We start from the raw sequence: 13650 nt of genomic DNA, 5'->3' as shown, positions 1-13650 counted from the left end.
ACTTTACCCAGATAGATAGAGGGCCAAATAAACGAGGACGTAACTCGTGCAATGCGACGAGTAATCGTCAAGAACGAAAAGAGTATTTTTACTTTCAATTTTGATACGCGCGTTAACACGGACACGTACGTTAATCGCGATAATCTTATCTCGAAGTCATTAAATATAACACATCAGTAATAAAATAAGAAAGAGAGTGAGAAAGAGAAGAAAAGAAACGAAATTTTGTCGGTACACGGGCGAAGCAAGCAAAACAAGTTTGTTTGTTCCAATGAAAGAGATATGCGCACGGAAAATACGTGTACGTAGGTGCCCTCCTCCTATATATGAGAGCGATGTGAGTCACTCGATAGCATTTTACAGCCATCCCAGATCCGATTTAATCCTCACGCGATATCTCAACAACAACGGTGACGATCGACGTAAAACATCTATGTATGTATGCTTATGTACGTGGCATCGTACGACGAGACCTCGAGAAAAACAAGTGGTACTTCTCTCTCTCTCTCTCTCTCTCTCTTTCCTTCTCTCTCGATACTTGTGAATGGACCATTGGCCTTTCGAGGTCAAGCGAGTCTATGAGACCCGACGCTATCGGAAAACGTACGATGCGACGCTCCAAGATGTTTCGTAAAGAAATGTACAATTTTGAAACGTTGTGTCTTCCGTCGTTGTCGATATCGATGAAGTTCTAACGTAAGAACTAATGTATGAAAATAATACTTACGACTAAAGAGATTTGCGTACAAATTACACGCAGGCAGTACTAATGCCAAGCCGAGCCAGCGATTTACGAGCGAACGACCCTTCTACTTCCTACCGACCCTCGTATCGTTATCGTCCACGCAACATCTTCTTCATCGCATCGTTCGACTTTTTTTACATGACCTTTCAACGCATATAATCATACTTTATCAAGCTGAATAACTTGTTCAAATCTATCCAACTAATATTCTCGAAGGAACGGCTGAATATTTTTCTATTCCGTTGCAATATCATCGCTTTCTTTCACTTTCTAATTCAATGGATGAAGAAACGAATAATGATCGACAAATTGTTATTTTGTCTTAGAGATAGAGACATTCAAGCGTGACGTTTACAGTAACAATACAAAAATGATTACTTTCTGGTTATTTCGTTCTTTTTGCGGAAATAATCGAGCGGAAAACAATACGACGCGGAAATAGCGATGGACGTCACTTTTGAGAGGAATTCCGAGTATCGAAATTCTATTTTCGAAATAGCCCGTGATTTTGCGTACCCGTCCAATATACGAGACGACGTTTATCGAGAGAGAGAGAGAGAGAGAGAGAGAGAGAGAGAGAGAGAGAGAGAGAGAGAAATAGCGCGCGCGTGTGTTCCGTAATTGTGTTCGTATATAAGTAGCTAGCTATCGCTTTATCTGGAAACGTAAGTTTACGCTCGATTTGATCCTATTACGTTCTCTTCGTCATGCATCGGAATGATTCTTGCGATGACGATCGCAACGATTTCTCAATTTTTTTCTTCAATTTTTTTCTTCAAACATATTCATCGCTAAGTTAATCATCGAGCAATCAAAACAAACGACGTGCGATAAAAATATTATTACTATCGTGTTTTGTCTTGGCATTAATTGTAAGATGTATTTATTGGGATGGAACAGAAGAGAAAAAAAAAATTCTTGAACGAAGAAACGGAATTGAGAAGTTGAGGTTTATCCAAGACATTCGGTGAATCGCGTTAGTCCTTGAAGATAATCAAAACTTTCGTCTAGACGTACACGAAAGGAACTCGTAACGTATCTCTAAGCCACGAGCGTCCTTACGTTACTCAGTCACGAAATCGTGCCAATGCTTTAAAAGAAGCGAAGAAAGCGTCGTGGGAATATGAAAGACGGAGGTGATCGACGTATGGTTCAAACTCGATTTCAACTAGACTTTATTCGAAGCGTCGAATTGACGGAAAAGCTAAAAGTACTCGTAATACATACTCGACGATATCCAGCTGTTTATGGTTATTCATTCAACGATGCTCGGTCTCTGCCCGATGTCATCAAAAATCCGACGGAATCTTTTCGCATATTTCGTTTGTCCATTAGAGCAGACCAATTATATATTTAGTTCGAAAAGTTATTTGTCGCGATAACAATGTTCCTCGCTTTGACGCACTCCGCACTCGATAAAAGTAACTGGCATCTCATTGCCGCGTCCTCGCTATGTCCTCCTTCGAGCAACAATATTTTCCCTTGGGTAAACGCGTTCTTGATCGAACAATCGGTAATCCTTAATGTTATCGTCGATCGATCTTCTTCTTTCCCCAATTCTCTTTCATAATTCGTCATAAAGAACGCACCCGAGAGAAGAAAAAAAATCGTGCAAAGGCGCGAAAAAAATTGTACCTCACTCCACGACGAAACGAATCGCGCGACTGCCTGCGCTATACTGACACTGGGTACGCTTCATAATAAAAGCTGGCGCCTCGTCGATCTTAGGAACAGTCGCGCGCAGTCGCGTGATCGCCTACGCCACGACGAATCTCGCGGTCTTCTTCTTATCGCCCAAATTAGAAAGAACCGCATGATTTTTCGGCGAGAGCACCAACGACCCGCGATGCTCTTTCATAGAGATCGAGCAAAAGAATTCTTTATTTCGATACGTAAATCTAGTCGAATAGTAGTACTTCGAGTATGACGTTCTTCAATCGAGATATCAAAATCTCATCGTCGACCATTGCTCGTCGGGTCTTCCAATGCGATTAAAATATAATACAAAAAGGAAGTCGTTCTATTTTATTCTAATAACTAAGAAATATTCGAATTAGAGATAAGGAAAATGGGAATCGCTCCGGCGATCGCGACGGTCATGTGATCCTTTATTGTGATAATGAACTAACGATAAGTCTCTCCGCGGTGATTATAATGAGAGGGACGGATCGAAGAATTGCGTCGTTAGTTATGAATGAACAAAACGCGTTTTTCTGCTTCTCTATCTCCTTTCCCGAGTTCTTCCAACTTGCGATATCAACGGCATTTTTATTTTGTTAACAGGATATGAGCGTATGTATGTTTATCGTTTCCATCCTAAATTTAAAGTGCGGTTAAATCTATACTACAACATTGTCGCGGTTATCTAATTGAGTTATTGTCGATAGGTCGAGAAAGAAAAAATTATCGTTATCGCTTTTCCCGTTGAAAGAAAACAAATAAGAAAGTTGTGAGTCTTTTTGGATTCCGTGGCTCACGGAAGCACGCGTTAAAAAAGTGGAACGACGAGCTTCGACTGTTGACGAGACCCGTCTATCCGGGTCAAAGAAAAATGTGTAGATTGTTAAAAACACGTTTACCTTGTAAGAGGAGCGTAACGGATGTATCATTTGACAAGAATATCGCGGCCCAAGTTCAAAAAGAACTTTGTCGCTTGTAATCTATCTTAATCATTATATCACATATAAATATTATTACTTTTTCTATTTAAGCCACATAAGTAAGTACACGTACAGAAACAGACAAACTATTATATTATCGAATACTCCGAACTCAGGGACGAAGTTCGGATCGCTTATATTTACGTAATACGTATTTCTTAATCTGACGCATCAATTAGCAGCATCTATTATTACACATTCTCAGTATTCAAAATAAAATTCTTTTTGTGTTACCCAGAAACTTGCCAGGGCGCCTTCAATAACCCGTGAAAGGAATCAATAAGGTCACACATGCGTAAAAAAAAAACAAAATCTTATTGTTAAAATCTCTTATTGTTAACGATTTTCTTCCTTCGATTTTTCCTCGTTAAAACATTACGTTGGTCGCGTTGTTGGATTTGCATGAGCGCAAGGAAATCAGAAATTGTATTAAAATCAACAGATACGTTGTAATGCTTCCTACGATCTACGAAAAGAACGAAAAAGAAGGGTTATTGATATCAAATAGAAATTTTGAAGGTAAACGATTATAAAACTAATAAATATAATTGTTTAAACCGTTGTTAAGAGAGACGCGTCCATGGTGAGTCCCTTGGAGGTGAACGTGTTATCACGATGCAATACTTGCAAGGAAAATAATTGCAGCTGCAACATCAAAGAAAGCGTCGAGTAGCTTCTCGAATGAACTTTTTCGTTACGAGGACGTTACGCCTTACCTCGTTTTTAATATCCTTGTCTTTAGTATTGATAACTACCTCATGGATCCTAATTCCAACCTCGGCAGCCTGATTTTTAGCGGTTTCGCATGTCCACGCTATTAGACCTAACTTGATGGAATAATATGTTATCGACGTTATAAAGTACTCATACCAGATTTGATTTTCCAAATTTACTTCTTTCTTATTGACCGTTTGCAATATGTAAAAGTATAGACTGAAAGTTACTTCCGCAAAGGTCATCAAAGACGTGATAATAATTTGAGAGCCAAAAGTCGAGTTCAATTGTTGAAGAACATCACTGACTTCTTGATGTCTCCTTTTAATGGCCTTCAATTCCATTAAAAGTAAAGGATTCTTTTTTTCATGATAGACCCTTCTCAAGAGATGAGGCTCGCTAGTCACGACAACGTGCTGAAGATTTTCCAAATTTTTGTTAATTCTCTTAAAGCATTCATTAATTATGCAAGTACAATTCATATAAAGCATATCCATTATGAAAACTGTCAATGTCACGTATAATAAGGAACACTTGGTAAACGTTACGGCCAAAGATCGGTTCAACACGTTCGGCATTTGTCCAACCAAAAAGAAGAAACCGATTATATCTTTCGCGTGAATATATTTCGAGAGCTTATTGAAGGTTTCGGAGGGTAATTTTGAGGCTACTAGATATAATTGTTGAAGGAATAACAATCTATGACGTAAGTTATAGTACGCGGTTACAACTACCGCGGTACCAAGGATGAAATAAAAGTTGACTTGTAAAATTCCCGGTACGCTGTCGTACTTCACTACGCTGGACACATCGGTTTGATATAGAACAATGAAAACGTGAACGACGTATAGACCTGTTACGAGCGTAGAATATAGGTAGCCAAATTTTGACATGCTCATGTTCATTGGAGTGGCGTTATAGGGAAATACACCTAGTATACAAGAAATGACGAAGCATGGTCGCATCAAGGAACAATAATCTTTAGCGCGGAAAATGAAATACTTTTTACGATGAACTGGTACTTCGAATTTCATGTTTCACGATTAAAGGCGCCAATGGTATTATTGACGGCAGGAAATAACGATAAGGACTCAACCAACAACCGCTTCTTTTCTTTTCAACTGCATGAAATGTCTTTGTTCCAGACCTTTATGTGTCGGTAGATCATTTGTTAGCAATGAAGTAACCATAGCGATGATGTTTTTGGATCGATCGCTTATCACCCTTGGGATAAAATACATTAACTAATGATGTTTTGGTGGTGGTAGTTAAACGAATAGTTCCACATGCTTGTGTCTAACGTATTACATAATAGTCTATGTGTGTATTAACTGATATGTTTGTTTTCTTTTTTTTCTGTCTTTTAATTAATTACTCCTACCGAAATATCCTATTAGATAAGGAGAATCTCTCAAGTCGTTATATTTAACGAATTACTTATGTTACTTTATAATAGAAAATCACAGAATGTGTAGGAATTGTAGAGATTGTCGCGAACACGGAAATTCAAATGTACGCGGGCACGTAGGCGTTCAGTACCGTGCCGACCTAACCTTTAATAATAGAGGTAACGCGCATGGCAAAATAAATTTTAAAGTGACTTGAAACGTTGTTGAAATATTTTCTATTTCTCATATTTCAAATATTACATCGAGAATAAGTTATTAAACGTCGTTGTTTGTCGATCGAACATTTGCCTATTTTCCACAACTAATGTTTTGTAATGAATCTTATTCGATGAAAATTTTAATTCATGGTTATGTTCGTTTCTAACTGTTAAAACGATTAATTATTATTTGATAAATTTATTATTAACGCATTAGTTGATACAATGTACGATTTAAGTTTAATTTTCAATGCGATTTCAATGCGAAGAAAGGAAAATGATGTAAATACCTCGGACATTTCATAGATCAACTTTGATAGTCGATCGCAATAAGAATAAACTTTTCCCGTTCAAATTTATAAACGTGACGACTTTTAAAAAATACGATGGAAGATAACGGAATTGAAAAGGGAATAATAACGCAAATTTATCTTGAAAATTTTGTGTAAGTATTTGCAAAGAAATATTGAAACTTTAATTTCCATATTGTATCAGATGATTACATTACTTTTAATTTATTATTTTCTTCTTTTTCTTTTCTATTTTTATTTGAAGAACTTATAACAAGGTTGTTGTCAAGCCCGGAAGAAATCTGAATTTAATCATTGGCCCTAATGGCACTGGCAAATCAACAATCGTATGTGCAATAGTACTTGGTTTAGGAGGTAAACCTAACATTATTGGTAGAGCATTACACGTGAAAGATTATGTAAAGAATGGTTGCAACGATGCAAAAATTGAAATTACATTGAAGGAGAACCATACCAAATTTGTTACCATTACAAGATTATTTGATAAGAAGGGCAAATCATGTTGGTTGATAAATGGACAATCTGCTACTTCCGCAGCTGTACAAGAATTAACAAATAGTTTTAATATTCAGGTATCCATTTGGGATTCAACATTAACAAAATATTTTTATGATATATTATTAAAATTCTTTTTTTCTTTGCTCGTCCCTGCAGGTAGACAATCTGTGTCAGTTTCTTCCGCAAGACAAAGTTCATGATTTTTCAAAAATGAATGCCCAAGAATTGTTGGAAAGTACGGAAAGATCAGTTGGTGATCCAATATTATTAAAATATCATATAAAGTTGAAAGAGTATCGTATTCAACATAAGGATTTAGAAACACAATTAGCAAGTAAACAACGTTTGTTAGAAACTAGAACGCAAAAATATGAACATTTGAAGGGAATTGTCAGTACTATCAAGGAGAAAAAAGCAATAAAGAATAAAATTTTGACATTGAAACAAAAAAAGGCTTGGATGGAATATGATCAAAAGAGAAAGCAATTGGTCGAAGTAATTCTTCCAAATTCAATATTAAATCCAATTATTGTGTATCTTTGCAGACCTTTCGTTAAAATATTTTTATTTCACATAAATAGGTAAAGAAGAAGAGAGACGTAGCGGAAAATAAAGTAAAATCTGTACAAGCAAAACTCATGCCGATAAATGAGATGATACGGAAAATACAATCGGACATTAACATGCAGCAAGACATAGTAAATGACCATGTAAGTATATTACTTCTGATATATCATAATTTATAGAAATGTTTACAGGATAGGAAGCTCAATGTCATTAATATCCTGTACTTTTAGAATTCAAACAGAGTCATTGGGACGACATTTAAAGCCAAAGAAGTAATGAGGAAAATTCTTGAGATTGAAAATGAGATTAAAGAAATTGAAAACGAATGTTCACGTAGAATACAAGCGGAACAAAATCGCGATCAGGATATAAATCTTGCGCAGCAGCAAAAAAATAAACTGGATAATGATTTAAGTCTAATGATCAAGGATATTGGTTCGGGTATGTAATTTATGCAATTTATCTACCATACATATGCATTTCAATTCTATGTGATTTAACGTGTATACCTTTAAACTTATATAGAGGAGACGTTAGAAATAAAACAGAAAGAAATTTTGTCTCTCTTGGAAAAGCAAAAACATATTAATAGTAAATTGTCAGATCAGATAATCATTTGCAAGCAGGAACACGAACGAGTTGAACGAGAGATCAGAGGTACTTTTCATTATTACTTGAATCGAAGACTAATATCTAGAATTTGTATTTGCCTCTGTGATTTACTATTATGTCAAAAATTGATCAAACTGTTTTGTGATATTATATTATAAAGTTAATTCTATTTTAGCTGTAAAAGAAGAACAGAAATCCATTAATATTGAAGCTAAGCGATTGGAGCTTTTAAGGCAAAGAAGTCTTGATACGTACAAAGGTGTACTGTGGTTGCGTGAAAATAAAGATAAATTTCGGGAAAAAATATATGAGCCCATGTTAACGTTGATTAATGTTAAAGATATTACATATTCTAAATATTTGGAAAGGATAATTCCTCATAGAGATTTAATAGCCTTTGTCTGCGAAAATAAAGAGGATATGAATTTATTGACAAAGTGTTTGAGGGATCAGCAGAAATTACAAGTGAACGTGGTACATTCTGATCCTAACAAAAAAGTGTACATGGAACCGAATATACCATTAAAAAATATTAGAAGATTCGGCTTTGAGTATTATCTAGGTTCGCTCTTTGACGCGCCATCTGCTATAATGAAGTATTTAATACCATCATATAATTTGAATAATATACCGGTTGGATCGCGTGCTGTCGAAGAAAATGTGGATAATATACCGCACAGTTTATCTTGTTATTTTAGCGGTGGGTAATACGTATTAACGATCTGAATGTTCAGATCTATCGTTATTTTTTTCTTTTTTTTTTTTCCATCTTCAATATACAGAGAATAATTACACATAATTTGTCGCACTTCTCATACTATTATGTATTATTTACATTTGTAGAAAATCATATATATTCTGTGAATATGTCCAAGTATACCGGTCAAAGATCTATTAAAAAGATACAAGTAGTTGGAAATGGGATATTATCAATAGTATTGGATACCAATAAATTGGAACAAATGGAAAAGAGGTATACTTATAATACTCTGATATATGAACTCATTTATGAACTCATTTATGCTGATCATGAAAGTAATACATTTCTTTAGATTGAATCTTCTTGAGGGAAAAAGGGAAGAAGTTCTGCGTAATGTAAAAGAATTCGAAGAAAAGATGTGTAAAGAGAATAAGCAATTGGATATATATCGTGAAACTAGAACAAAGTACCAACATAACCTGCAACAAATGCAAGCGCTGAGAAACAGAATATCTATAGCTGATAAAAAGATTAAAATTTTAGAAAATGAACGAACGAGTAGAGAAGATATTATTGCGATGCATAATAAAAAAATTCAGGTTTTTACAGTTTATTTAAAAATGCGTGGTATTTGGACTTATTAGTTTTATTCACCTATATTTTTGCAGACCATTGTACATAATCAGTTGGATAAATACAGAGAATATAATTCATTATTGAAGGATTGTTTGAAATATGTAACGATTAACGAACAAGCCAAGTTAAAATTATATTTGTACAAACAGCTTTTAATAACTAGAGAGAATGAAAATCAAGAATTGAAAGAGAAATTATCCGAGGCAGAGAAAACGTTTAAAGAGATTGAACTCGATTACAAACCGTTAAAGCAAGAAGCGATCAAAGCATACAACGAAGCTAAAGATCTTACCAACGGTCTTAGCCCGCAAGACGAAGAATTCAAACCTATAAATCAAACATTTGCTAAATTACCACTTACGATTGAAGAAATAGATAAAGAAATAGCCGTAGCGCAAACCAAGGTGTTTTGTATGAAACAAAATGTTGATGCCGAAAATGTAAAGTATCAGAAACAAAGTCGTTTGATTATTGTTATTATTTTATATGTATATATATATATATATATATATGTATATTTTATAACACGTGTTTCTCATATCGCTTCTTATTATACGACATATTACTAGATATACCGGGAATATGAGGAGATAAAAACAGACATGCATAGTTTAAAAGAATCCATAGAAAGGGAAAAATTACAATTGGAATCCATTACGCAAGACACCGTTAAATTACGAGAAAAATGGTTATCGCCTTTGGAGAGATTAATCGAACAAATAAATGTGAATTTTAGTTCACATTTTTCAAATATGAAATGTGCTGGCGAAGTTACACTTTGTCATGGAGATAATATCGTTAGTATCATATAATTCCCATAGGACAATTATCCTAGAATTTTGGATTTTGAAAATTATATTTTCAGATGGACTTTGATAAGTACGGTTTGAAAATTCGAGTCAAATTCCGAGATACAGACGAGCTACAGGAATTGACGAGGCACCATCAAAGCGGTGGAGAAAGGTCATTAACAACTGCAATCTATATGATTTCTCTTCAAGAATTATCTAGAGTGCCCTTTCGCTGTGTCGATGAAATTAATCAGGTATTTTTCAAATCAAATCTACGAATTTATTTGATATGTTACGTTGATTATATTTTCAGGGAATGGATGCAATTAACGAAAGGAGAGTTTTCGAACTGCTGGTTAAAATAACAGGAAAGCCAGGTAGTTCCCAATATTTTTTATTGACGCCAAAAGTGAGTATCCAGCAATTCGTAACATTGTAGATTGAAAATTAGATTTATATTAATATTATTCCTTTTTATAGTTATTGCCTAATCTCTCATATTGTCAAACTGTAACTGTACATTGTGTGTTTAATGGTCCATTTATGATACCACATTCGGAATTGGATGTAGAGGAGTACTACAGGAATATCGCAAATCGTAGACGTGATTAAGCTAATTTTTCATAAACTCATACATAGTATATAATGTGATTGCAAAAAGGTATACATGTATAATTTTCTCTAATTTTCAATCAAAGAAGGAAATGAATGAGAAAAAAACTGAGGATAGTCATAGGTATATGTTGTTCCAATATACAAATTTGTAAAGCAATTCTCACTTTCTTCCCTTCTTCCTCTTTTTCTTTTGTGCTTCTGGCCAGGGGAATCCTCGACATTTTAAAACATCCATGATATTGTGACACGTATAATAAGCATTCTCCATGGCTTCTTCATTGAATATATCCATAGTAAATTTCATTCTTCCACCACTTTTTTTTGTTCTTCTTGCACCTTTACCTTTCTTTCCATTATTTCCCTTGCCAGATTTACCATTGTTCTTATTGTCGCTGGAAGATCCTTTTCTTTTGCCTTTACCTTTTGTTGCCATGCTAAGGGAAAGAAAAAAAAAAAAAAAACGAATATATATTATGAATCGTATTTTATTTTATTCGCATCGAATATCGTTGATGTATTTATAGATTATCAAAAAACCTTTTGAAATATTAAAAAAATCCGATCACTTGTCACAAGTAGTTTTCTTCTTTCGATTTACGAAACAATCGTTGCCATGCCGTCAGTTGTATCAATAATGCTACTCGTTACTAATTATATATAATGACACGCGAGTAAAATCGCATTTTATTATATTTAAGCACTTTATTAAGAATGAATAATCAATTACAAAATGTACTTTCCTATGCAACAATAAACGCCATGTAATTTGTTTTGTATAAGAAATGAAATCGATACTTATCCATAGAAAAGTGGATACGAAGGATAAAACGAAATTGGAAGGGAAGTTCATCTAATTGGATCTTTCGAAAGCATACGTGAGAATGAGCGCAGACGCGCGATTCATTCGGTCGAGTTTGACTTGGACAGAAGCGCGTTGACCGTTCAACGAAAACTATCGTACATATCTAAAGTGGATGTGTGACATCTCGATATACGTCACAAAAACTTTTGCGAAGAGCTGTGATTTCTCTTTTTTTTATTTTTCGGTCTGAATGAAAGTAAATAGGATTCCATGTGTTTGAGCTTTTACTCATTGAGTAAAACCATGAGGTGTTTTTTAACAGTTGCTTACCTAGTTACTCTTGTTTTACACAACGAGGTACCATTCCGTAAGATAATATTCTTAATAAATTTTTCTTAAATCGCTTGCTACCCATTCGCAGTGATACATATTAATTTGTTCTCATTAAATGTTCACGTTCATTTTTTCCTTTGACATTTATTCTTGACATACATTTCACTTGAAGGTTTCCACAGAGATAGGTCGGAGCAATTATATGGTTTCACTATTCCGTCCTGTGAATGTTCTTTCGTTGATACGCACAACATTTCATATCGTTTCATTGCAAAATAAATGATCTTGAAGTAAAGTCAAGATAAAATTACATTTTGGTAAAAAAGTCGACTTTAAGCGGTCAATAAATTTTTATCAAAATACCTCTATCATCTCGATGAGAATCGTCATCGTTTTATATCGTTCGTGTGGTCGATTAAGCAATCGCAAGTATATATCCCTATGGAATTAAACGGTTAAAAAAAATGAGATCAGAAAAGTCGAATGAACGACCAGATATCGTGATCCCGCGTTCGTACATATCAGATATAAGGTTTCCCTCGTTCTCTTATGCGTACGCGCATGCGCTCTTGCAGAACTTGTGTTTGAAATTTTATATCTCTCGTTGTGCGTCGTCGAACTATTCAAAATGAAAGGTGGTATTCGCTTTGCACATAGATAGAAATCTATCCGCGAGAGAAGAGCCTGCGAATGATCAAAGCGACACTTCGTAAAACTTGTTTTTTCTATGAGTATATTGTGCCTTAGAGACCGATAAAGGTTAATAAACGCGTCAAATGGAAATTTAACTTTTAAGAATTATCTTTCTTGCAGGCTGCTACTTTTACGGTCACCGATAAGGTATATTTCGACGTCATGATAGACGATCATCCCGCCGGAAGAATCGTTTTAGGCTTGTTCGGGGATATCGCTCCAAAAACAGTGAAGAACTTTCTTACGATAGCTACGACCGGTATAGATGGGAGAACTTACGCGGGCACGCCCTTTCATCGTATTATTAAGAAATTTATGATTCAAGGTATCATTAATTATTCCTACGTTGCACATTAATCGATCATATAAACAAATCGAATCTCAGGCGGTGATATCGAGAATGGCGATGGTACTGGATCTATCAGTATTTATGGGAAATATTTCGACGACGAGAACTTTGATTTACAACATACCGGACCATTTTTTCTTAGTATGGCAAACGCTGGTGAAAATGCTAATGGTTGTCAATTTTTCATTACGACCGTTGCTACGCCTTGGTTAGACGGAAAGCATACCGTTTTTGGGAAGGTAAAGAACGAAGGATATATTAGAGAAGAATTTATATCCTTCACTTTTATACGTAACTTTTCAACAAAATGTTGAATTCGACAGGTGATCGAAGGACAGAGCGTAATTTTCAAAATCGAACTGACACAGACGGACGTCTATGATAAACCGGTCAAACCGGTAGTTATATCCGAATGTGGAGTAATTCCGGTGACGTCGCCGTTCTCCGTTTCCGACGATCCCTACAAGTAAATACCCTTTTCTGAATTAACCATCTTCGATAATCCCTCGTAGGGTTTTTTTCTTTTCCTTTTTCAAATAAAAAAAATATCTTCAGGTGATCGGAAAGAAATCCGTAAATACATTAGTCCGTAATTACATTTTATTATAAATCCATTTAGTTTTAATCAATGGTTAATTGATATGGTTTCCTCGAAATGATTCGGACGGCTATCGTTCATCCATTAATTTGCAGTATCTGGGAATGGATCAAAGCGACCTGCGTACCATTGACTTTCAGTTTCACGGTTCTTGCTTTCTTTCACTGGATGATGAAGCAACTTGACGTTTAAAAATAATCTAGAAAGTGACTTTATGTACTGAAAGAGAAAGGAGGGAATATCACGATGGAAGGCGTTCAGATCGAATAGGATATAATATACGTATATGTCGTAAGGGAGAGCAATTGATATTACTTATATGGATTCTGAATAAATATTTGTTAAAATGAAATGATACTTTTCGTCCCTTCACCAAAGTTGTAAGACCAATATGTACGATCCTGACGGTGAGACAGCATC

General features: G+C 35.0%; 4 protein-coding genes across 9 annotated transcripts; 2 read left to right on the top strand and 2 right to left on the bottom strand.

Moving 5' to 3' along the window:
* The first annotated feature begins 1414 nt into the window (after positions 1-1414).
* LOC118448015 (peptidyl-prolyl cis-trans isomerase, rhodopsin-specific isozyme) lies at positions 1415-13552 on the top strand. 5 transcript variants are annotated; one of them, XM_035880724.2, is made up of 5 exons: positions 1415-3037; positions 12404-12608; positions 12669-12871; positions 12956-13098; positions 13326-13552. In XM_035880724.2, the coding sequence occupies exons 1-5, from the start codon at positions 3032-3034 to the stop codon at positions 13420-13422; spliced, it is 654 nt and encodes a 217-aa protein (XP_035736617.1). In that variant the 5' UTR covers positions 1415-3031; the 3' UTR covers positions 13423-13552. The 5 variants fall into 5 exon arrangements, with proteins under 5 accessions (XP_035736617.1, XP_035736607.1, XP_035736633.1 ...); XM_035880714.2 differs by lacking the exon at positions 1415-3037 and adding an exon at positions 11475-11614; XM_035880740.2 differs by lacking the exon at positions 1415-3037 and adding an exon at positions 11490-11624.
* On the bottom strand, positions 3349-5213 carry LOC146872805 (uncharacterized). The gene is made up of 3 exons (XM_085658946.1): positions 4122-5213; positions 3964-4050; positions 3349-3871 (listed from the first exon to the last, which is right to left on the bottom strand). Exons 1-3 carry the CDS (start codon positions 5151-5153, stop codon positions 3773-3775), a joined length of 1218 nt encoding a protein of 405 aa, XP_085515072.1. The 5' UTR covers positions 5154-5213; the 3' UTR covers positions 3349-3772.
* On the top strand, positions 5540-10758 carry SMC5 (structural maintenance of chromosomes 5). The gene is made up of 14 exons (XM_035880373.2): positions 5540-6170; positions 6281-6608; positions 6691-7029; positions 7116-7244; positions 7332-7542; positions 7627-7758; positions 7889-8413; positions 8557-8686; positions 8766-9012; positions 9082-9489; positions 9619-9846; positions 9915-10094; positions 10154-10249; positions 10321-10758. Exons 1-14 carry the CDS (start codon positions 6112-6114, stop codon positions 10450-10452), a joined length of 3144 nt encoding a protein of 1047 aa, XP_035736266.1. The 5' UTR covers positions 5540-6111; the 3' UTR covers positions 10453-10758.
* On the bottom strand, positions 10616-12080 carry LOC146872804 (uncharacterized). 2 transcript variants are annotated; one of them, XM_085658945.1, is made up of 3 exons: positions 11954-12080; positions 11588-11874; positions 10616-10889 (listed from the first exon to the last, which is right to left on the bottom strand). In XM_085658945.1, exon 3 carries the CDS (start codon positions 10886-10888, stop codon positions 10616-10618), a length of 273 nt encoding a protein of 90 aa, XP_085515071.1. In that variant the 5' UTR covers position 10889; positions 11588-11874; positions 11954-12080. The 2 variants fall into 2 exon arrangements, with proteins under 2 accessions (XP_085515071.1, XP_085515070.1); XM_085658944.1 differs by lacking the exons at positions 11588-11874; positions 11954-12080 and adding an exon at positions 10993-11127.
* Positions 13553-13650: the final 98 nt, after the last annotated feature.

This window comes from Vespa mandarinia, chromosome 8, assembly GCF_050613455.1.
Source record: "Vespa mandarinia isolate Hongniang chromosome 8, ASM5061345v1, whole genome shotgun sequence".
Classification (NCBI taxonomy): domain Eukaryota; kingdom Metazoa; phylum Arthropoda; class Insecta; order Hymenoptera; family Vespidae; genus Vespa; species Vespa mandarinia.
The sequence above is the reverse complement of the archived record's forward strand: the minus strand, read 5'-3'. Positions and strand labels throughout refer to the sequence as shown.